At 51.4% G+C, this 24,156-nt stretch overlaps 2 protein-coding genes across 4 annotated transcripts in view; one reads left to right on the forward strand and one right to left on the reverse strand.

The window, feature by feature from the left end:
* Window positions 1–6,085, forward strand: part of JSRP1 (junctional sarcoplasmic reticulum protein 1) — a 31,001-nt gene extending 24,916 nt beyond the window's left edge. For all 3 annotated transcript variants that reach the window (XM_077331555.1, XM_077331556.1, XM_077331558.1), the window contains 3 exons: window positions 1,669–1,812; window positions 1,889–1,986; window positions 4,306–6,085. In XM_077331555.1, the coding sequence (XP_077187670.1) occupies window positions 1,669–1,812; window positions 1,889–1,986; window positions 4,306–4,962 (899 nt within the window). In that variant the 3' untranslated portion in view covers window positions 4,963–6,085. The remainder of the gene's footprint in view (window positions 1–1,668; window positions 1,813–1,888; window positions 1,987–4,305) is intronic.
* Window positions 6,086–6,180: 95 nt separating this feature from the next.
* AMH (anti-Mullerian hormone) lies at window positions 6,181–24,145 on the reverse strand. Its single transcript, XM_077331554.1, has 5 exons — window positions 18,656–24,145; window positions 15,147–15,325; window positions 12,516–12,639; window positions 11,064–11,247; window positions 6,181–9,072 (listed from the first exon to the last, which is right to left on the reverse strand). The coding sequence occupies exons 1-5, from the start codon at window positions 19,230–19,232 to the stop codon at window positions 8,118–8,120; spliced, it is 2,019 nt and encodes a 672-aa protein (XP_077187669.1). The 5' UTR covers window positions 19,233–24,145; the 3' UTR covers window positions 6,181–8,117.
* Between the last annotated feature and the right edge of the window lie 11 nt (window positions 24,146–24,156).

Here is a 24,156-nt window from a genome sequence, read left to right on the forward strand (position 1 = left end):
TCAGGAAGAGGGTGGATTTCTCATGTTACTCACAGCTGCAGGCTGCAGTTCACAAATAAGTCTACCCATGCTTCCTCGTGAGGCCGGTGGTGGCTGTGCAATCAATGCACATCTCCTTTGGCACAAACATTTTAAAAAACATATTTCTGTGCTTCTTTTCCAAATTTGGTGTGGGTCTGTTTCTGATAAAATATATACTATTGAGGTTGCCAAACTGTGGCTATCCAGAAGTATTTTATTATTATATTTATATCTTTTATTTTATACTTCAAAGCCCATTCCTAAGAACGGGCCCTGAAAGAGTCCCCTAGCCAGGCAGATTAAGGTGGCTTTGGGCCGCAGCTGCAGCTGGATCAAGTGGGGCGGGCAGGGGCCGGCCAGTTCATTAGCGGGGCCGACAGAGAGCTGTCCTTAATGAGCAGTCAGCAGGCCGGGAGGCCCTTGTTAGCAGGCCCAGCCTAGCAGGCCAGGAGGCTCACGATAGGAGGCCCTCCACCATGACCCTTTGCCCAGGGCCCTCTCCCCTTACCTGCTGCTGTCTCCAGTCACTGAGGCGTCTGAGAGCAAAGAGGCTAGAGTCCAGGGATGGAGTGCGGGAGCTGCAGGGGCAGGGCCAATCGGGGCAAAGCTGGCTGCACCCTGATTGGCCCTATTCTAATTTGGACAGTCGGACACGTCCCACCCTCCCCAGGCTGTTTCACAAATATATAGAGGAACAACAATGGATAAGGATATATTCCCAGTGCCTCTGAGGAAAGGAACATTCTCATTTCTGGAGGACATATTGAGGGAGCCATATAGTGCACCTTCACATGCAAATTATGCCAAAAACATGTTATTGAGAATTTGTCCTGCCTTAGGCACACTACTAACTCTGACATTTTTAGTTCAATTCTGTTTTAAAGGTTCGATTTATAAGTATTCATTGGCTGTTAAGCATTTTAATAGATTGCAGTTTTAAAAGTTGTGCAAGTTTTATAGCTGGCTTGGAGCTGCATTAGAAATAAATCTGCATCCAACTGCAAGGGAGCAAACGCCCTCTAGGCCAGGGGTCCTTTTCGAGCTTCAGGAATTCTGAGACTGGGCGCTGGAGGCAAGGACAAAATGGGTGCCACGGAAGGCAACGTCAAACACAAAGTGTCAAGGAGCGAGGTTATATAGTAACGCAAACATTTCAGACTGCAGCTCCTTTTAAAAGGATGCCTCTTAATCTCTACAGCCAATCAGACATCTACTTTTGAAAAGCACATGGGGGCTACTAGGAAGGGTGGTGGCAGGAGCCGTGGTGTCCACGGGCGCCACGTTGGGGACCTCTGTCCTGGGCCTCTGCCTTTGAAGGGGGAACTTGTTTGCTTGAGTTACAGACAAGACAGCCTGCCACACCTGGGACAATAAGGAGGGATGCAGGGATGAATGGCGGGAGCGTCTGGGGGGACGCTGGAAGGGGTGGATGATACTCTTCCAGGATGCTGATGTGGGCCACAGTTGCTTTTCTGCATGCCCCCCCTCCCCCAATTCTGTCCTCTTCAGGGCAAAGTACAGGGTACATTTGGGAGAGGGGGATGCATTTGCCAAAATTGTCACCCAAGGCTTATGAAATGCAGGGCTGTGAATACTGTCTGGAAGCACCTCACGGTTTTGGTTCCCTTCTCTCTTTTCCCGTGGAAGCGCCAAGGACCATCCCCGCAAAGAGGAAAGCAGCGGCCGGACCCAGCAAGGACACTCTCCCCTGGGAGGGGCTGACGCTGAACAAGTGCCTCCTGGTGGCCTCTTTCCTCGCCCTCCTCAGCGCCAGCTGCCAAGTGGTTCAAGGTAAGCCTTCTGCGGAAAGGCCGGCCTACCACCTGCGTCTTGCCTGCAGCATCACAGCTAAACTCTCTTTTTGCAGACTTTCTGGACTTTGGCGAAGACGTTCCAGTTACGGAGCCTGGCGTGCTGACTCCCCCGGACAGTGGGCCTCAAGAGGGCAGCCCCCCAGGAGAACTGGTAAGCTAGAGAGCCTTCCGGGAAAACCATGCTCACCCCCATGGCAAAATGCTCCTAGAGGAATCATGGGACAGATGAATCCACCATCGATAACGTGGCCAACGTTTTTATTATTGCATGAATCGAAATCCATATAGGTTTCTCCAGGGATGAAAAGGGGGGTGGGGGACGACACAATTGGTGCCTGTAGGGAAAGAACCTTAATATTTCTGAAACCCCAATGTGTCAAGCTTCTTCAGATTCTGTGTAGAATAGTAAGGGCCTTTTTGCACTGGGATCTTTGTTGCAAATTGGTCACTGAATGAAAAATCGCCATTTAAAATAGTGGAATTCGTCGTTATGCATACCTGCCTTTGTAGTGGAATCAGTTGCGTTTTTTAGCATTTCCCACAGGCTTCCGGTCTCGGCAGAAATCGCTAGAAAGGAAGCGCTATTGCCAAGCTCGTCCCGCCCCTGGCCATCAAGCAGCCAATGGGCAGCCGTTAGCATGCTCCCAAACAGCCCCTTTCCCTTTAAGGAAGGTTTAAAAAAAAAAAAAAAAACAGACTCATTGTAACGAATCTGGGTAGATTCCTTGCAACGGAGAGACCCATCCAGCTGCCTGGGGTGTTTGAGCTGTCGTTTGATCGTTTGATCGTTAACACGCTGCCTCAGAGTGGAAAAAAAAATCCCCCCCCCCTCACGGGCGCGATTTTCAGCCGAAACAGTGTGAAAAATAAAGGGAAAATACATCAGCAAACGGGCTTCTGCGGGCTTCTTGTGCTTAGTGACTGTAAACAGCTCTGAGGAGGGACTGCAGCCTGGGAAGCCTCACTGGCTAAACGGAGGCTCGCCGGTGCGTTGATCTCCACTCGCTCGGGGGGAAAAAATGGCGATCGCTTCGCCGGAAGTTTGGAGGACAGGCTCAGGAGGAGGGACTTTGAAGAAACCGCAACAATGTTAACGCACAGGTCTTTTTCGCTACTGTTGCAGATTGGTTGCAGGAGTGTATCGCTTTCCGGAGGGTGAATCCACTTTTTGGGATTCCCCTAAAAGCGCTACAACGAAGCGCTTTTTGCTGATTGGTTTCAGGAGTGTTGCAGATTGTCTATGACGTCGTGCGTTAAGGCAAATTACTAGCGTTTTCAATTAGCAACCATTGTGCTATTTTGAAGCCGTGCAAAAAGCCCCTAAGTCTGTAAGAGCCGTGGAGTGAGGGAGAGAGGAGGGCAGCAGGGGCCACATTGCTGACTTTTACGAGGCTGATCTTCAGGGGTTTTCTCCTGTGGGATGGGGAGGGGAAGGCAGACTGAAGGGCCACGGCCGGTCACAGGAAACAGCGTTGAGCTGCTGGAGGGTCAGAGGTGGGGAGGTAAGAAGCAACCTTGGGAGAGCCAGCCTGGTGTCGCGGTTGAGAGTGGCCGCCCCTAATGTGGAGAACTGGGTGTGATTCTGCATGCAGCCAGGTGGGTGACCTGGAACCAGTCTCAGTTCTCTCAGAGCCCGCTCAGCCCCAGGATGGCTGCGGTGGAAAGAGGAAGGAAAAGGTGCTTGCGAGCCCCTTTGAGACCGCTTTGGGTAGGCAAAAAGCAGGGCGCGAAAACCCTGCTCTTCTTCTTCGTAGTTTAAAATGCTAGGCTAGATGAGGGAGATTCTAATACTTGCTCAGAGTGAAATAGGACATCTGCCATCCTGGCACATCCACCAATGGCACAACCACAGTAAAGCTCCAGTGTGAAGACTGGGCGCACCGTTTCCTGAGTTGGGCATTCTAAAAAGGCCCCATTGCCCATCAAGACGCCCTGCAGAGTGACTGCTGGCTGCTTCCCTCTGGGGGCAGGGAGGGGGGCAAACGGTGGCTCTCCAGATGCTGAGCAGGGGCTCATGGTAGTTGTAGTGCATGGACGTCTGGGGAGCCACAGTTTGGCCGCTCTGCCCTAGAGCGTAGAGGGGCTGCCTCTGAATGGCCACCCCTTCCTGCCATTTCCACAGTGCCAGAAACCCAAGGGAGCCATTCTGGCTCTTCCAATCTTTTGTTTGCACTGCTAAAATTGCCCACCAGTTAACCGTTACAACAGGGGAGCTTTATGGCGCTGCCAACCATCAATGGGGTCTGGAAATCCCCCTGCATTATACCTGCTCTCCAGATGGCAGAATTCAGGCTGCCCTTGAGAATAGGGCTAGGTTGGAGGGTGGACTTTATGGCACAACACCCAAGAGAGGTCTGTCCCTCCCCAAAGCCCAGCCCTTCCCAGGCTCCCTCCCCGCAAATCTGTATTCGAACCCAGAGCTGGCAACCCTAAAGGTTTGTGCTGACCACTGTTCTGTGTCCCCTTCTAGGAAGAGTTGTGGTTTTACGAGAGGTGGCTGAAGTGGCCAGATGACTATGAGCCCCCGGAGCCAGAGGAAGAAGAGGAGGAAGAAGTGGAACCACTAGAAATAGAAGAGGAGGAGGCAGAGCCCACAGAAATAGAAGAAGAGGAAGAGGAGGAGCCAAGCGAGGAAGAGGAGGAACCAGGCGAGGAAGGGGAGGAGCCCACAGCCAAGGCAGAACCGCGAAAAAGCCGGGAGAAAACGAGGGGAGAGTCAAAATCCAGGAGAAGAGAGAAGCCCTTCAAAGACAAGGCCCCCAAAGACCGCAAAGCACACGAGGAGGAGAAAAAAGAGGAGAAGCGCGCCTCGGGCAAACGCCGCCGCCGGGAGGGCTCGGAGAAGCAGCATCATTGGGAGGAAGGGAAGAGCCGCCCTCCCAAACACGAGCCAGCCCTCCTCAAGGAGCCCAAGCGGCACCCGCAGGGCGAAGGGAAGGGGCTCCCCAAGGAGGGCCGAGACCGGAGCGAGGCCCGCCACCCCAGGCAGGAGAAGGACCCGAAGCACCACTCACGTGAGTTCCAGGGCCGGAAGCCCTGGCACGTGCAACGCCCCTTCTTCGCACAGAAGGACAGGGCCCACAAGTTTGGGAAGCACAAGTTCCAGGAGGGGAAGAGACACGACTGAGCCCCCAGCCCAGCCCCAGCCCCAGCCCCGCTGCCCCCCACGAGTGCAACAGAGCTAATGAGCTACCTCCACCCCCACCCCCTGTGCTGACTTCCTAAAATTGTGCAGCCGGGGGAACAGCCACCCAGTGAAGACACCCCTGTGGCATGGCCCCCAGTCACTGCAACCCAGAGAATGCTTTGGCCCGGTCTCTCACCCTCCCGTTGACCCACACCGCACACCTGCAACCGCAGCTCCCAGCACACTCTGTAAGACTTTGCTCCCTGCCCAATTTGGTGTACTCCCTCCCCAAGTAACCTCAGGCAAAACCTTTTGCCCCGGCACCTTGCCTCGTTTTTCCTGGCTGTGGAAGCTGAGAATGGATCGTCCTCCTTTCCTGTCACCACTCCATCAGGAGTGGGAGTCTGGGGGGAGAAGCCCTAGCTGTAAGGATCACTACGGGAGCAGAGAAGAAGCCAAAGAGACCTCGGCAGCTGCATCCTCGCCTCGGGGCTGGCTCAAGAACACCAGGACGGGGTCGCTTTGCCTCTTGCTCCTCACCGACTGGTTCTTGGCCTCTGCGTAGGACAATAAGGAAGGCTCCTTTGGGTGTTCTTGATCCATGAGGCCTGATGGGCACGGGACATCTCAGCTGGTGAATCCCTTTTGGATACTCAACAGAATCAATGGGATCTCAGAAACTTGTTCTTTGGTGAAGGCCTCTGCCTTAACGGGCCACAGACACCAAGTCTGAAATTTTCTGGTGTTTTTGCTCGATCCGATGCTCCTCCCTTTCATCGGAGGCTTTTCCCCTCTTTTTTCTTTTTGCACAAAGGAAAAGAAGTGTTTTTGTCGGCTTGCATGCTGTAACCCGTGCGGGAATGAATGGCCTCACTTTAATTGCCCAAACACAACCTGTTTGCAACGGGGACACCTTGACAAGGCAGACAACCCAGAATTTGTATGTAGGAAGCCCAGGTTTTGCCCAGAGATGGCCTTTGAGTCCTGTTTGGTGACTTTTCTTGTGGTATTTTAAGGGGAAAACATGGGTCCTGCCACTTTGAGATGGTAAAAAAAATCAAAACTCTTTGGGGTGTGAAAATCTGACGGTTAACATACAAAGGATTAAAACGTTCGAATCTAAGGTCTGCATGACTCGGAACTCTGTCTTTTTAGGAATTCTGGATTTCTTGGGATGGTTAAGAAGCCCGGTCCGAGTCTAACTAGATGAACCTCCTGGAGAGCATTATTTATTTATTTGGTTTATTACCTGCCACTCCCAGACGGCTCGTGGCGGGTTACAAATGTCTGAATAAAAAGCCCACAAAATCCCCCTTAAAACCCCAGACATAAAAACACAATTCACTGATCAAAAACCAAGAAGGAACAAAAAAAGATACGTCAAAAAAGCAAATCCCTCACTAATCTCAATCCCCCCAGGGGATTTCTCCTAGGGGAAGGAGTAAAGAGGGCACAGCTGCCATTCATACCACTCTTGATACAGATTTCCTAGCCGTACCGGTCTCAACCACCGACCTGGCGGAAGAGCTCCGTCTTGCAGGCCCTGCGGAATACTGAAAGCTCCCACAGGGCCCACAGCTCCTCCGGGAGCTCATTCCACCAATTCAGGGCCTGGACCGAAAAGGCCCTGGCCCTGGTCGAGGCCAGTCGGGATTCCCTGAGGCCGGGAATAACCAACAAATTAGTACCCGTATAGCATAAAGCCCTGCGGGGGGGGGGGGGCATAGGGCAATAGGCAGTCCCTCCACACCATATACAACAGGGGTAGTCAACCTGTGGTCCTCTAAATGTCCATGGACTACAATTCCCATGAGCCCCTGCCAGCAAATATCTGGAGGACCACAGGTTGACTACCCCTGCTTTCCTCAGGTTCAAACAAAATCAGACATCTGTCCCACCCAGCTTAGTGTCCTGGGCCCCTTGACAACCCCGGATAGATTTCTTGGCGAGGGTGGACGGCTCTGAGTTGGGAAAGAATATTTCAGCAGTAGGTCAGGATGTCAGCCTCCATTTGGGACCTGGGGATGCCCTGGAATTACAGTTTGGGAAGGAGGATTCTACGACATTATAACCCATCGAAGTCCCTCCTTCCCCCCAACTCTGCCCTTCACTAGCTGCACTCCCAAGATCTCCAGGTGTTTCCCAGTCGAGAGCAGGCAACCTGACTCAGAACCCAGACACATGATTAAGAGTTATTGGGATGTGTGTGTTATTAAATGTCAGGGGTTCATCCCCCTGCCCCCAATCCCTGTCGGTTGTGATGTTTTCTCTACTCGTTTTTTAGGTCAATGTTGGGAAAACAAAATACAGCCTATGTGGAGATGAGGCTTGGATCACATTAAGGATCCCATTCTAGGTCCGTTTCCACACAAGGGATTGTTCCCGTCATAGCCCCCTAATGTTGTCAGTTTATTGAGGCCCTTCCAAATGACATCAACAACAACATTCAGAGGCTGTTTGATGATGAGGCCATTTTTAAAGCACGATATGGTAGATCCAGGAAAGTGGGTTTACCAGCCTCTATCGCACATCCCAGGGGTGAGCCAGCAGCCAGGGAAGAGGGAAAGGTGAGATGCCACAGCAGAGTGTGGAGGAAAGAAATGGCTGAATTTATTATCACACCTTGGCAGGTAGGAGACATCACCCGATTTTGCCCCACGTGCAGAAGTGGTTCAACTTTTCCCCTCAATTTGAGCTCCAGTGTGTGTGTGTGTGGGGGGGGGACTTCTTGGAGATTTCAAGGGTGGAGCATGGGAAGGTCAGGGTTTGGAAAAGAGGCCAATGCAGGCCTAATGCCACACAGTCTGCTTCCCAGAACTGGTCTCTGTATTCTGGAGATCAGCTGTAATTCCAGGCCCCCGATGGAGGTTAGTATCTTGAGCATTTCTGTATCCCTCCCCCACAATCTAGCAAAGCAGCAGACAAAAAAGAAAATGCAAAAAAAGAATTAGGCAGATGAGTCTGTTGTGCATGCATTTACGCAGGGTTTCTCCAAGCAGGGTTCATTTTTCTCTTAGGTCAGAATACACAGCCCTAGTGCTGGAGATGGGGCGGGGGCGGGGGCAGGGGGGAACACAGGCAACACCAGCAGCCCTGAATGAGGCATGCTTCCCCAGGAAGTCGGGGGGGGGGGGGCTAGACGGGGTTCCCCCTCTTTACCGACAGCCGCATGCCTCAGCCACCATATCAGGATACTTCTTCACTTTCAGCCCCTGGTCGTTGGTGAAGGTTAAAATGATGCTTTGGGAGTATTTTACGGGGACGCAGCAAGGGGCGCGCTGCAGCAGCAGGCCCTGTTCATGCATGCGTAGCAGGAAGAGGGTGTGACTGTAGTAGTCGGTGATGCGGGTGGACAGCGGGCTTCGGCAAGGCCCGACACAGTTGTTGGCGTGGTACCACTCCGGCAGGATGATGTAGCCCATGGAGACCAGGTCTACCCTGAGCTCCTGCAGGCGGCAGTAGTCCTCCTGCGGCTGGGTGCTGCGATTGGCCCGTGGCGGCTTCCTCGACTCCCGCCAGTGGCCTCGCAGCGCCTGCAGGGCTTTCAGCAGCAAGAGGCTGTGGAGTTTTCTCCGGCGGCTCATTCCCTCCTGCTGGCCCGTTGCTCTAGAGTCGCTGTTGGCCGACTCTGGGGCTGACCCAGAAGGATAGTAGCAGGACGCGAGGAGGTTATGGAAGAGGCGGGCATTGGTTTGGAATGACGGGAGGCTCTTCACTTCCTGGATGATGGAGCTCAGTTTCGCCAGCAGTTGCCATAGCAACCTCCCTTCCAGGTACCGCTGGCCCAAGTCTTGCTCCATCAGAGCTTGGCTGTCCTCGGGGAAGAGCACTACCACGTGGTCTTCAGACTGGACCAGCCACTCCAGGGCCACTTCTTCTGACAGGTTGAATGACCAGTGCGGGAGGGCCTCCACTGTGTCGAAGTCCAACTGGAGGCGGGACCTGGCAGTGGGAGGCGGCTTCCCAAAGGGCCACAGCACCTGATTGACAAACTGAGAGAGGGCCTCCAAGAACTGCCCCGTGCTGAGGGGAAGGGCTGGCACCGAGATATTCTGGCGGCGGGCGGTGGCGTTGCCAGGGGGTTCGGTGACGCCGAAGGCTGGCAAGCCGCTGTGAAGGGGAAAAACACAATCCGGAAAGGGTTGTGGGTCACGAGGGTAGTTATTGGGTGTTCCTTCTCAGCTCTTTTTGGAGGTTTACTTTACAGCTTCCTCCAGTTCTTCAGGCTGCCTCCCCCAGAACTTGGTTAAGAGTTCTGTCTACTCTGATGGACTCAGCACCAAAGAGACCTTCCTCTTTGTCCCAGGAGTTTTATCACCTCTCTTCTCCCCACCCACTGACCAGGACAGGACAGGCCAGAGAAACTTTTCCTGAAGATTCTTCCTTCCTGAAGTCCATCTAGTTTTTGACACCTCCAATCCTCTGTATCCTGCTTGAATGGAGAGGGGGAGTTTGACCATCCCATTGGCTAGACCTATGAGCATTTATTTGATGGTAAGTCTGTAAAGCAATTGAACTCACACACCTGTTTGTTCTCCACCCAGAGAGTGATGGGGGGAAACTTGTAAAACACAGAGTGAAGGTTTTGCTAATTTCAAATCTCAACAAAAGCATTTTTTCCAAGAGAACAGAGGTCTCTAATCCCTACCCTTGAGCTGTTCCTTAAGCAGGTAAATGACTAACAGAAGCTGAATTCTGGTGCACATGCATACAAGAAGTGCACATGCATACAAAAACTTATACTGACTGCTTAAAATTACTGGCTTAAATTGTCCTTTTTCCTTCGTGGCCTTGCCCCACTAACAACTGAGGATGGCTATCAATCATCTTGGCAACGAAACATCAGAACTAAAATCACACTCTTGGGGTTCTCTCCTGAGTTCCTACTGAGTATGGGATATGATCAGGCCAAAGACGTTGTTAAGCAGAGATTGACCGACATAGAACGGCAACAGGACCTAGCTAATCACCCATCTTTCATTATTAGTGAACCCAATAGATATTCATCTTCCCCTATGACATATCTGGCCAAGCTTGAAGTACCTCGTCATAGGAGGGCCTTCACTTTGGCACGCTGTGATGCCTTCCCTTCGGCGGTATTAGAAGGAAGATATAGGAAAATACCCTATACCGAAAGGAAATGCACCTGTGGCTCTGGACACGTAGAAACCATGGAACATGTTCTCTTTCAATGTCGATTCTATAATGAGATTCGAACTAGTCTCATTCTTCCGCTGCTAGGCAGATTCCCAAGGCGCTCAGGAGAATTTTACATTTCTCTGCTGCTTGCAGATATAGAAAATAATACAACTTATAGAGTTGCCAAGTTCTGCACAGCAGTGATCAAAATTCGTAATAGAATGGTCTGTTTTAAATGGACAGCTGTGTTTATCTACCTTTTGTATTTTCTATTGTTAACTTTTAAGATGTTTTAATTCCTGGTTTTAATGGGTGTTTCTGTATCATCTTATGCTGGTCTATGACAGTAATAAAACTAACTAACTCTATACTCGGAGGTAAACTTTATTGGGTCTCTTACCCCATGGAAATTAAACAGGCCTCTACCAGCACCAGAGCCTTTTCGGCCCTGGCCCCAGCTTGGTAGAACACACATCCTAGTGAGCTCAGAGCCCTGTAGAACCTTGAACTGTTCTCCAGAGCTCGTAAAACAGAGCTGTTCTACCAAGCTGCCAGGTCAACTGCCAATCAGCTGACCAGCGGAGAGACTTCTCGGGAGCAGGAAGGGACCCAGGTGACATTGTCAGCAACATCTCTGCAACTGTCTGACATTTGGGCAAAAAACTCTGTGGTAGAAGCCATTTTGACCACAGAGTTTTTGCCCAAATACCAGAGTGTCGCCATAATGGCACAAAGTGACATCACTTCTGAAGGCTGTAAGTGACGTCACCATGCTGCTGAGATGTAGCCCAGCAGGCCCGTCCTGCTCCTAGTAAATAGGGACCTCAGGAGCATTAGAAGGAATGTGGCAATCCTGGCTCCCAAAGCAAGGCCTCTGAAGAGGAGGAGCATGGAGAATCCCTCCACACAGACAAGCTCCAGCAGGCGGACCCCCCCCCCCCCAGGACAGCACAACCACTCACCTGGGCTTCAGATACGGGGCTGTATCCAGGACACCTTGGGCAGCAAGGAAGGAGGAGGACCCAGCCGCCGCTCCGTCAGGCCTCTGTTTGGCCACCAGCAGGACTGAGGGGGTCATGCGGGTGAAACATTTTTCATCAAAGCCGAAAAGTAGATCCTGGGCCTCTTGAGGGGAAAGGGCCACATCTGGGGAGCAGAGACGGGAAAATGTGGATTGAGGAAAAACAGAGAAAGGTGGGCTCCCCTGCCCCCCCCCCCAGCCCTTTGGGACGGATTGTGGTGATGATACTAGCTAGAGGGATGCCAGCCTCTTGTTTCAGGGGTGGCCAAATGGTGGTGTTCCAGATGTTCATGGACTACAGTTCCCATGAGCCCCTGCCAGCGCATGCTGGCAGGGGATCATGAGAATTGTAGTCCATGAACATCTGGAACACCACTGTTTGGCCACCTCTGACCCAGGGGACCCCCAAGCGATAGAAATCAGTTCCCCTGGAGAAAACGGCTGCTTTGGAGGGGGGGATCCACAGCATTAGGCTCCACTGAGGTCCTTCCCTGCCCCAAAGCATGCCTACTCCCCCGAAGTCTGTAGGTATTTCCCAACCCAGAGCAGGCAACTCTAATTAGTTTTCATCCCTGGCTAAAAAGAAACCGAAGCCAATTAATGGGGCTAAATTGTTATAGAGCTGGCTCCTTGTTAAGTTCCTTTTCTTGGGGGGGGGGGGTTCCCCCTCCCCGTTTTATCGGTGTTTGTCTCCTTCTAGCGGTTGACGGTTTATCGCCCTGCGTTTCAGATCTGAGAAATAAACTGGGTGGTGGTGGGGAATTGCTTGATGTCCAATCAACCATTGGTGGAAGCAATATCTCCAAAAAAGATGGAGAACCCCCCCCCCCCCCACCGAGGAACCCTGTTCCACTGTGAAACCGCTCTGACTGTCAGGAACTTCTGTCAGATTTTTAGACAGAATTTCTTTTGAATTAATTTCATCTTGTTGGTTCTGGTCCATCCCTCCAGGGCAAGAGAGAACAACTCTGCTCCATCCTCCATATGGCAGCCTTTTAAATACTTGAAGATGGTTATCAGATCCCCTCTCAGTCGCCTCCTCTCCAGGCTAAACAGACCAAGCTTTGTTGATTGCTGTTTATTATTAATGAATATCAGTGTAACAACTAAAAGGAACAGGAGATCAAACTGGGACCTAACTTCAAATTCTCACTCAGCTGATGGCAGGATCTTGGGCCAGTTGCCATCAGCCCAGCCCACCCCACAGGACTGTTGTGAGGATAAACAGAAGACGGGAGATATAACCACGGTGCCCTGAGGTTCTTGAAGGGAAAGTAAGGTAAAATTATAACTGTTAGACTGATGTTGCCCCCCCCCCCCTTTATGGCAAGCAGAAAATCAAGAATGCATAACGAGAGGGGCCTCCTTTGGGGGTCTATCCTCCGGAACGTACCCCTATTGCTGCCACGCCGGATGGCCAAGGAGACTCGGAAGCTTAGCTGGCCAGGGAGATTTCTGCCTGACAGCAGTGACCCTTTGAGGACGAGGTACCGTGTTACCCTGGAGAGGCAGAGAATCTGGAGGGCAGGCAGGAGGAGGGAGAGGAGAGGAGAGAAGAGACACATTTTAAATGCAAGAACCGAGGCAGAAGCATTTCCCATCCCTACCCCATCGAGGGATGCCCTGCAGATTCCCTGGAATTACAGCTCAGCTCCAGGAAACAGAAGCCGGTTCCCCTGCAGGAAAAGGCTGCTCTGGACTCCCTCCCTGCCCCAAATCCAGCCCCTTTTCAAGCTCCACTCCCAAAGGCTCCAGGTTTTTCCCAATCAAGAGTTGGCAACCCAAAACCCATCTGTCCCTGTGCCTTTAAAAGCAGGTAAGAATTTGATGGCTAAGGCAGGGGTAGTCAACCTGTGGCCCTCCAGATGTTCATGGACTACAATTCCCATGAGCCTCTGCCAGCAAATGCTGGCAGGGGCTCATGGGAATTGTAGTCCATGAATATCTGGAGGTCCACAGGTTGACTACCCCTGGGCTAAGGGACCCCTTGTGTTTTCACCCAGCTTAACCAGATGGATTTCTCCATGGACCAGGGATACCCAGAAAGAACGAGGTTGAATCCGGACGAAATTTTTGCGTGGCAGAAAGAAAGCCCACTGATCGCCACAGAATGCTGCTCCGGAGGGGGGGGGGGGACCCTGAGGAGATCTGGAATTACAGATCTCCATCCAACAGGGATCAGTTTCCCTGGAGAGAATGGCGGCTTCGGAGGGTGGACTGGAGTGCATTAGGCCTCACCACTTCCCAAACTCCACCCTCCAGGCTCCAACCGTGAATCTCCAGGAATTCCACAGCCCAAAATTGGCCACCCTGTGCCTGAATGAAGTTCGATAACTGCCACAGCAGCCATTAAAAATGGTTCACAACAAACTGCATGAAACTTTGCATCGTCAGAAAGGCCAAAGCTGAAAGTGAGCTAAGATTGGCCAGGGAAGCCCACTGTAACAAGAAAAGATTTTTCACTTATGTGAGGAGCAAATGTATAGTAAAGGAGGCATAGGCCCACTGTTGGGTACAGATGGACAAACTCTAATGGAGGATGCAGAGAAAGCAGAAAGGCTTAGTGCCTATTGTACATCTGTTTTTTCCCACAGGTCAAAGGGTTTAGGCACATCTAGAGATGGCAGTAGCCAAAGGATAGTGTCTGGGTGGCAGGTTAACATGGATAGAGAGGTTGTCGAGAGGCATTTAGCTGCACTGGTTGAGTTCAAATCCCCTGGTCCGGATGAAATGCACCCGAGAGTGCTCAAAGAACTTTCCAGAGAACTTGCACAACCCTTGTCCATCATCTTCGGGACCTCTTTAAGGACTGGAGATGTCCCGGAGGACTGGAAGAGAGCAAACGTTATTCCGATCTTCAAAAAAGGGAGGAAGGATGACCCAGGAAACTACAGACCAGTGAGTCTGACCTCTGTTGTGGGGAAGATAATGGAGCAGATATTAAAGAGAGCGATCTGCAAACATCTGTCGTTTACTTGGATTTTAGTAAAGCTTTTGACAAGGTTCCCCATGATGTTCTGATGGATAAGTTGAAGGACTGCAATCTGGATTTTCAGATCGTTAGGTGGATAGGGAATTGGTTAGAGAACCGCACTCAAAGAGTTGTTGTCAATGGTGTTTCATCAGACTGGAGGGAGGTGAGTAGCGGGGTACCTCAGGGCTCGGTGCTCGGTCTGGTACTTTTTAACATATTTATTAATGATCTAGATGAGGGGGTGGAGGGACTACTCATCAAGTTTGCAGATGACACCAAATTGGGAGGACTGGCAAATACTCCAGAAGATAGAGACAGAGTTCAACGAGATCTGAACAAAATGGAAAAATGGGTAAATGGACAAGATGCAATTTAATAAAGATAAGTGTAAAGTTCTGCATCTGCTTTAGGATGCTCTGGGCTGATCCTGCGTAGAGCAGGGGGTTGGACTAGATGGCCAGTATGCCCCCTTCCAACTCTATGATTCTATGATTCTATGATCATGTTAATCAGTGGGTTCTGCAGTGGGAAGGGGAATTGGCCGAAAGGGATGCTTCCGTCTGGCCCTGGCCCACTAGACTTCATTTTCTGGAAGAGGACAGGATGAGACGATGGTTCTAGAAGCCCCAGAATCATGGGGAATCTGATTGACAAATTTGGGTTAACCAGATTTGGGGGTACAATCTGAGAGGGGAGGAGAATTGGGGGGTTAGGGAATAAAAAAACAAAGTCTACCCACCAAAGTTGCCATTTCCTCCAGGGGAATCCATCTTCATAGTGTGGAGATCACTTGTAATTTCAGATCTCGAGGCTCCAACTGGAGGATGGCAACCCTATGGGGAGGTAAAACCCTCCTCACTGGATTTTGTTCCCTAGATGCTTCTGGGAATGCTAAAAGCTAAGCCATGAAGTTGATGCCTGTGCCCCGCTTGCTTGCCTTCTGCACATTGTGCTCAGAGGTAGATTCCCCCTGTACATGGAAGGTCCATTGATTGCCATAAGAAAGCCATTGATCTCACCATCTCCTTCCAGATGCTTGTTCAAGCTTACCTGCTTCTGATAGAGGCCTTCCCCACTCACAATGAACTTCTCTCTGGGGCTGGTGGCAGCCCCTTCCTTTCCTCCGTGGTAAAAAACAAGAAAGGCCAGCTGCAGGGGGCCCAGCGGGGGATCCATATCCTCTGGAAAGGTCAGCTGGAACCTCAGCTTCGTTTCAGCCTTCCACTGAACTGTAAGGAGAGCAGGGAGAAAAGGCACCACAGGGTCTAACTGGACCACATATCCTTCCAAAGAAGATTTAGCTTTTAGTACCCTGCCTTCTTACTACCCAAAGGAGTCCCAAAACAGGGGACAATCCCCTTCCCTTCCTCTCCACACCACAGACACCCTGTGAGGGAGGGGAGGCTGAGGGAGTCCTGAGATTACTGAAGAAGAAGAAGAAGAAGAAGAAGAAGAAGAAGAAGAAGAAGAAGAAGAAGAAGAAGAAGAAGAAGAAGAAGAGTTGGTTCTTCTCTACCCGAAGGAGTCTCAAAGTGTCTTACATTTGCCTTCCTCTCCCCACCACAGACACCCTGTGAGGTCAGTGGGGCCGAGAGAGCTCTGACAGAACGGCTCTGCAAGAACAGCTGTAAGAGAACTGTGACTGGCCCAAGGTCCCCCAGCTGGCTGCATGTGGAGGAGGAGCAAGGAATTCAACCCGGCTCACCAGATTAGAAGCTCTACACTGCCACACACCACGCTGGTTCTCAAAGGGCAAACAGTAGAATTTAGAAGACAGGAGTTTAAATGCTTCACCAGCAGTGAGTTTTGAGCCTTGACCAGGATAGTTCAGGCTGGCCCATCCTTGTCAGATCTTGGAAGGTAAGTAGGGTCTGGTGCTGGCTAGTCTTTGCATGGGAGACCACCAGGAATAGCAGAGTCATGCAGCAAAATTCTGGGCCATTGCCTGTCTGATAAGAGAGAGAAAGGTGCCCCACCATGATTTTTAAAATGGCACACATAGTTGTATCGACAATATTTTAGTCTAGTTCTAACTGGTCAGTAGTCCTGAATAACAATCACATTTTACTTTATGCCAGTTCACATATCTATCTCGAAGATTACTATATGGCAAGACCGGAAATATGTGGGGAACTAAAAAACACTATTGTGGAATGAAAATACCGCAAAAAATACAGGAGTGCAGAATAACGAAGAATAACTATTGACTATAGCGATTTTGCAATTCATGAACTTATGGCCACATTTGCTGATGTGCAGAATGGCCCCAAATACTTGGAGCAGTGCGCAAGATGTGGAGCAAGAAGAGTCGGTGTTGGATACCTGCTTTTCACTGCGTGAAGGAGTCACAAAGTGGTTTACAATCATATTCCCTTCCTCTCCCCACAACAGACACCCTGTGAGGTCAGTGGGGCTGAGAGAGCTCTGATAAAACTGCTTTGTGAGAACAGCACAATCAGGATTGTGACTGGTTCAAAGTCACCCAACTGGCAGCATGTTGGAAGAGTAGCGAATCAAACCCGGCTCTCCAGGTTTAGCGGCCGCCACTCTTAACCACACCACCAAAAAATATGCAAAAGGTGTGAAATTTGGATTTCTAAATAGGATTCTCATGCCAATATTGCAAATCCAGCCTCACAGCACTGCTGCAAACTTCACAACCTGATTTCATGTGAGAAGTGCTGTGGAGACTCTGTAAGGCCAGTGTGAATCACAGGGCAGGTTCACAAGGCAGAAGATCCATTTTGATCCACTCCTTCACCGAATTCACACCTTCTACAGCCCAACAGGCAGATCTTTCTTCCTCCGTCCCGGATAATGCAGTCATCTTCACCTGTTTAATTTCGGCCTCTTCAATGCACAAGGAAATAGAAGGAGTAGAGTTGAGCGTCGCCATACCCTTATTCTGAATTCAGACCCCCTCTTCCCCCTCCCTCCTGCATCGACGCAAGCCTTCTCCTGCATTGGAAATTCACCCTTCCTCTTGGAAATTTGTTGTACTTTATTCCCACCCACCACAACTCCACTAACGGGCTTTTCAAGGTGTGCCATGATTCTCCCGGGCACTCAGACGCACCCAGGGCTGTCTGGGTCCCCTTGGCCACCAGTGTGGGTGTGGGCAGGGTTGCCAGCTCCAGGCCGGGAGATATGGCGATGGATCCTGGAGAGGAAAAGGGCCTCCGTGGGGTACTATGCCGTACAGCCCACCCTCCAGGGCATCTCCTCTCCATCACTGTAATGCCGGGAGTTCCCAGGTCCCATTGATGCACCTGCTTCGATGTCCACAAAATGTGAGTTTAAACCTCATTTTACTGTACGTTCTAAATCAGTGGTGGGAGGTTTCCGTGCTGTCCACTGCCCTGAGGTTAGAGAGGAAACCGAAGATGGAAAAATGGAAACAATTTATTACTGGAGCTCAAAATTGTTTAAAAACCATAAAAGACTATTGTGTCTGCCGGGCCTACATAAAACATATCGGTGCGTACACCACAAATGCCAGCATACCGACTGAAATGTGCTAGGTCTGTACTTGTTGGCGTTTCTCTCTCTCTCTTGAGGACCAGCTCTGTGGCATTGTCCCCCCTGAGGTCGCTTCCCCAAATCCTTCCTGCCCCACCCTCAAACCCCCAGGAATTTAGCAACCCAAAATTGGCACCCCATCCTCCAAGGCACAGGGGTAGTCAAACTACAGCCTTCCAGATGTCCATGGACTACAATTCCCATGAGCCCCTGCCAGTGTTCGCTGGCAGGGCTCATGGGAATTGTAGTCCATGGACATCTGGAGGGCCGCAGTTGGACCACCCCTGCACGGTGTGTGCTGGGCTCCCCTCCCCAGCAAGTGATGACCAGCTGGGGAGGGGTCTGTGCCCAACCTAATTTGGCACTAAATTTTTTTCCTGGCCCGGGTACATCTGTCAAGACTAAGGCCAGAATCATTCAGTGCTAAGAAAAAGGGCTGTTTTTTTTAAATACCCCATTTATTTACTCACTGAAGGAGTCTCCAAGCGGCTTACGAATGCCTTTCCCATCCTCTCCCCACAACAGAGGACCTGTGAGGGAGGTGAGGCTGTGAGAGCTCAGTGAGAACTTCTTGGCAAGAACAGCTCTAACAGGACTGTGACAAGCGAGGAATTGAACCCACCTCTCCAGATTAGAAGCCGTGGCTCTTAACCACTGTACTGAGCTGGGATCTACCCCCTCGTCCCCCCGCGTGCCTGAGGCAGGCCTATGCACCTTCCAAGGAGTCCTGCATGTCCTCGTAGGGGGTTGGCCTCTTTTTCCAGCTACCCACAGGCCTGGGAAATGTGAGGGAGGCTCAACTTTGCCTCTTGTCCCTGGTGAAATGCCTCTGACCTGTTCCCAGTTAAAACAGAAAGATATTATGTCCGGGAGCGGATGAGAAAGGCAGGAAAGAAGAGGAGAAAAATGCATGAATATGGAGAGAGGGGGTGGAAAGACAGAACGGGCAAATGAAGGAGGAGGAGGAAGAGGAGGGAAACACACAGTAGCAGCGTTCATAATTCAATGGGAAACCTTCATCTTTCGGTCCGGGCATCTACCTTCTTCCAGGTGCAGAAGGATGAAGCGGCTGTCCCCGGAGTCAGCTAGATAGCCGCCAACACGCTGCAGAGAGGCCAGGAGGGCGTGGGGGACGTCCGGGGGGCACAGCCCAAATTCTTCCAGGTCCCTGTCGCTCCAGGTGGACCGGCTCAGTGCCTTCAAGAAGCCTCTCTCGTGGCTGCTGAGGAGACCCACCACCTCCAAGTGGTTGGGCACCCGGTTCCCTGACCCATCCAGTTTCACCCGGCACACTGGTTCCTCTGAGCCTCCGTTGGGCCAAGCTTGGGAGGCGGATCGGGGCCACAAACCCTGGGACGTCTCCTCTTCTTCAGCCAATTGCTGGTAAGGGCTCTGTTCACGGTCCCCTTCTGGACCATTCGCCGCAGCCTTCGGCCCTGGTCCTCTTAAGGCCGAGACTCTTGCAAAGGGCACCGGTTCTTGGGTTTCTGCTTCTCTTAAGGCGGAAACGTCAGGCTGTTCCCACCAGGTTTCTTCACCTGCCGAAGTCCCTTCTCCAGGCACGGACATGAGAAATAGCAATACCCCCAGAAGGACACCTTCAACTGCGACCCGCATGGTCTACTTCCCTGGAGGTCAGGTCCTCCAAACCTCTGCCGGGGAGCTGAGAACCAGGAAATGGCATCTTTTGGAAGGCAGGGGGGATGGAGGGGGGCACGCCATGAGGCCAGGCCTCCTCTTTCATTCGAGGTGTCCTTGAATCTGGCAACACAAAACTGCACCTCCCTCAAGGAGTCCGAAAGCACAACATGTTGCAGGGGAGGGAGGGAAGGAGGAAGAGAGAGGGGACGGCTCAAAGAAGTCTCTTTGCCGGTCTATTTTTGGTGCTCCCATATCTCTTTTTCGGGGCTTCTTAAGGAAACAAAAACCGCCAAGAGGATTTCAGCCTTGGCTTTGATGCCCCCTCCTGAAATGAGGATTGAAGAGTCAATTTTCTGCACCTGCTGTCTCACCCTCCTCATCTCTTGAGAATTGTAAAGACTGGCATGCCAAAATAAACTCCACGGCATTACATGAAGAGAGGGGAAGATGTAACCTCCTGGCGTTGTTGTTGTTAGGTGCGAAGTCGTGTCCGACCCATCGCGACCCCATGGACAATGATCCTCCAGGCCTTCCTGTCCTCTACCATTCCCCGAAGTCCATTTAAGTTTGCACCGACTGCTTCAGTGACTCCATCCAGCCACCTCATTCTCTGTCGTCCCCTTCTTCTTTTGCCCTCGATCGCTCCCAGCATTAGGCTCTTCTCCAGGGAGTCCTTCCTTCTCATAAGGTGGCCAAAGTATTTGAGTTTCATCTTCAGGATCTGGCCTTCTAAGGAGCAGTCAGGGCTGATCTCCTCTAGGACTTACCGGTTTGTTTGCCTTGCAGTCCAAGGGACTCACAAGAGTCTTCTCCAGCACCAGAGTTCAAAAGCCTCAATTCTTTGACGCTCGGCCTTCCTTATGGTCCAACTTTTACAGCCATACATTGCAACTGGGAAGACCATAGCCTTGACTAGACGCACTTTTGTTGGCAGGGTGATGTCTCTGCTTTTTAGGATGCTGTCTAGATTTGCCATAGCTTTCCTCCACAGGAGCAAGCGTCCTTTAATTTATTTCCTGCAGTCCCCATCTGCAATGATCTTGGAGCCCAGGAAAATAAAATCTGTCACTATCTCCATTTCTTCCCCATCTATTTGCCAGGGATTGAGAGGGCTGAATGCCATGATCTTAGTTTTCTTGATGTTAAGTTTCAAGCCAACTTTTGCACTCTCCTCCTTCACCCGCATCAACAGGCTCTTTAGTTCTTCTTAACTTTCTGCCATTAACCTCCTGGCACAGTTATCCAGAATGTGTGGGGAGGGGCAGCTGGTAATGGTTCCCCCAGCACCAAGAACATAGAGTCTCCATGTCCCAACTACATCTTGGGGCTAACAGCCACTGAGGGGCCTCTGCTCCATCCATTTACCCAGTCCCCTCTTTGAGCTGTCTCTGCTTGTAGCCCCCAACACTTCTTGCAGCAGGGAATCCCATCTGTTAATGACACCTGGAATAAAGGAGGACTTTGTATCTGTCCTAAGCCTAATTAATTCCATTGCTTGTACTGTGGAAAACAGAGAAAAGGACTTTCTCTATCTTCCCTGTTCCATGCATGAATAAGCAGTGGCTGGACAGATCCTTCTCCTAGATGCTTGAGGCTGATCATGCACTGAGCAGGGGGTGGGGACTAGATGGCCTGCATGGCCCCTTCCCCTCTAGGATTCTAGGAGTCTAGTTCAGCCATGGAATGGGCTGCCTGAGGAGGTGGGGAGCTCCCCCTCACTGGCCGCCTTCAAGCAGCGGCTGGACAGATCCTTCCCCTGGATGCTTGAGGCTGATCCTGCCCTGAGCAAGGGGTGGGACTAGATGGCCTGCATGGCCCCTTCCCACTCTAGGATTCTAGGATTCTAGTTCAGCAGTGGAAGGGGCTGCCTAAGGAGGTGGGGAGCTCCCCCTCACTGGCCGTCTTCAAGCAGCGGCTGAACTGATCCTTCTCCTGGATGCTTGAGGCTGATCCTGCACTGAGCAAGGGGTGGGACTAGATGGCCTGCATGGCCCCTTCCCCCTCTAGGATTCTAGGAGTCTAGTTCAGCAGTGGAATGGGCTGCCTGAGGAGGTGGGGAGCTCCCCCTCACTGGCCGTCTTCAAGCAGCGGCTGAACTGATCCTTCTCCTGGATGCTTGAGGCTGATCCTGCACTGAGCAAGGGGTGGGACTGGATGGCCTGCATGGCCCTTCCCCCTCTAGGATTCTAGGAGTCTAGTTCAGCAGTGGAAGGGGCTGCCTGAGGAGGTGGGGAGCTCCCCCTCACTGGCTGTCTTCAAGTAGCGGCTGGACAGATCCTTCTTCTGGATGCTTGAGGCTGATCCTGCATTCAGCAGGGGGTGGGACTGGATGGCCTGCATGGCCCCTTCCCACTCTAGGATTCTAGAAGTCTAGTTCAGCAGTGGGATGGGCTTCCTCAGGAGGTGGGGAGCTCCCCCTCAATGGTGGTCTTCAAGCAACAGCTGGAGAGATCCTTCTCCTGGATGCTTGAGTCTGATCCTGCATTGAGCAGGGGTGTGACTAGATGGCCTGCATGGCCTCTTCCCATTCTAGGATTCCAGAAGTCTAGTTCAGCAGTGGGATGGGCTTCCTCAGGAGGTGGGGAGCTCCCCCTCAATGGTGGTCTTCTAGCAACAGCTGGAGAGATCCTTCTCCTGGATGCTTGAGTCTGATCCTGCATTGAGCAGGGGTGCGACTAGATGGCCTGTAGTTCCCCAAAACCTTTTTAAAGGGTTCCTCATGTGTGACTCTGTGCCCATAACAGTTCCCTCAGAGCTTTCTCAGCCCCACCTACCTTGCAGGGTGTTGAGGGGAGAGGAAGGGAAAGGGGTTAATAAGCTACGTCGGGACTCCTTTGGGCAGTGAAAAACGGGTCTAACCCCCCCCTCCCCAGCTCTTCCTCTTTCTGCTGGTTCCAAACTTCTAAAATTTTAATGCATTGCTTATTGAATGTCCCACTTTTGTGATTGTGCTGGCTCTCTATGTGCAATCTGCCTTGAGTCCCTTGTGAGAAATGTGGCAAGCCCAGGACTTTAACTCATACAGAGAAGCAACAGACAACCTTAGTAGCCAAATACCCTGGGCTCTTAGTGGCGAGTTTCTCAGAGCATTAGGCTTGGGGAAGGCTGCTCAAGAACTGGTCAGAGCCCATGAATCCACTTCTCTGACTCCAGCGCTCACTCCCACGCCAGCCATGATGGGCCTGGAGAGGGTGGGGAGGGGAGGGGTCCCCGTGGGCGTGTCCACAGCTGTGTTTCTCAACAATTTATTGTATGACCGCACAACTTCTGACTTTCTCGAAGCCTGAGGAAAATTTCAGGGCCTTCTCCACGTTGAGAAAGACTGGTCTAGTACATTAGAAGAAGAGGAGTTGGTTCAATCTAGTACATTAGAAGAAGTTGGTTCTTATATGCCACTTTTCTCTACCTGAAGGAGTCTCAAAGCGGCTTACATTCGACTTCCCTTCCTCTCCCCACAACGGACACCCTGTGAGGTGGGTGAGGCTGAGAGAGCCCTGAGATTCCTGCTCGGTCAGAACAGTTTTATCAGTGCCGTGGCGAGCCCAAGGTCACCCAGCTGGCTGCATGTGGGGAAGTGCAGAATCGAACCCGGCGTGCCAGAAGTCCGCACTCCTAACCACCACACCAAACTGGCTCGTCTTACCTCTTTCTATACTTGTTTCTCTCCTGCATAAAAACTATTTTATTTCTTAAGCAGCCTGGTGCGCTGCCCGCTCTGCATATTCAAACTCTTGATTCCTTTAAGAGAAAAGTGGCCTAAAATTATGCGAGCCAGCAAATCTTACCTACGTGCACACAGTTATAGGGAGCAAAACGCATTATAAACAGCGGGTTGAAAAGCCAAGAGATGTGCTTATATGAAACTCAAAAAGTTATCTGAGAGCACAGGGACAGTGAGCAACAGAGACCAGGTCCCAGAACTTGGCTAGCAATTTGATACCTACAGAACAATCTTTTTGACTGTGGAGGTTCCTCTGAAATACTTTTCAGGCATTGCCCCTTCAGAGAAGTGGGCGTGGAAGGAAGGTGAAGGGTGCTGCAGGGAGGTCTCGTGATGTCAATGGCCATCCGAATTTCTGTGGAAGGTTGCATGACCTTTGGAGAGCTCTTGCATAACTCGAGACATCCCCAGCACCCTGATGGGGAATCCCAGCAAGAGAACCTGAGAAATGCAACCACGGTCTCCTAAGAGGGCCACAACTTCTGTGAGCAGCCCAGGGGCCAACTTGGACTCCCGATCAGCATCAGGGGCTGCTCCGCTTGCTCAACACCACAGAGACACTGTTGCCTGCACACGATACAGACCTTTGTCTGTCTTAAGGCAGGATCGACCCTCTTGCCTTTGAAGAAAATCAAAGGATAGACATAGAAAAAGGAGACATGCCTGGACCAGGAGGGTGAATTTCCCAAGATGCTCGGCTGCTAACCTGAGAGCCACCGCTTCGCCATGAAACAAAGAACTGCGGAAAGAATTCACAAGGAAATACGAAGCGATACAGTGAAGCCACAATGGAGGAACGGCTAACCTGTTGCAAGGCAGTTGTGGGATTTACTGGCTTGCATTATCCTATTGCAGACGTCAGGTCGGAACAAAGAAGTTCTGAGTAGGGTTGTGCGGTTCGGGTGACGAAACGGCCGTTCCAGCCCAAAGCTTCGGCACCCGAACCGCACAACTGTAGTTCCCAACACGAACTGCTGAATCGACGAAGAAACTGGATTGCACTTTCCAAGGTCTGAAAAAGACCAGCTGTTTTGAGGTTATATTTCTGGTGGTCTTCAGCACACACACACCTCTGCCTTTGACTTTCTAAACTAAAAGCAGTGAAAGAACCCGAGGTTCTGCCAGTGATCCAATTTCCTCTGTCGAAGCGGACAGCATTGCTGAATTTCACCCACAGAA

Source organism: Paroedura picta, chromosome 4, assembly GCF_049243985.1.
Source record: "Paroedura picta isolate Pp20150507F chromosome 4, Ppicta_v3.0, whole genome shotgun sequence".
Lineage (NCBI taxonomy): Eukaryota > Metazoa > Chordata > Lepidosauria > Squamata > Gekkonidae > Paroedura > Paroedura picta.

Bases quoted from the DNA above. Each gene is read 5' to 3' on its own strand.
- AMH (XM_077331554.1), bottom strand. From the start codon at position 19,232: ATGCGGGTCGCAGTTGAAGGTGTCCTTCTGGGGGTATTGCTATTTCTC. The intron at 11,248-12,515 runs GTACGTTCCGGA...TCTGCTCCCCAG, and splicing joins CCGGCGTGGCAGCAATAGGG to ATGTGGCCCTTTCCCCTCAA. The intron at 9,073-11,063 runs GTGAGTGGTTGT...TCCCCTTCACAG, and splicing joins GCCCCGTATCTGAAGCCCAG to CGGCTTGCCAGCCTTCGGCG.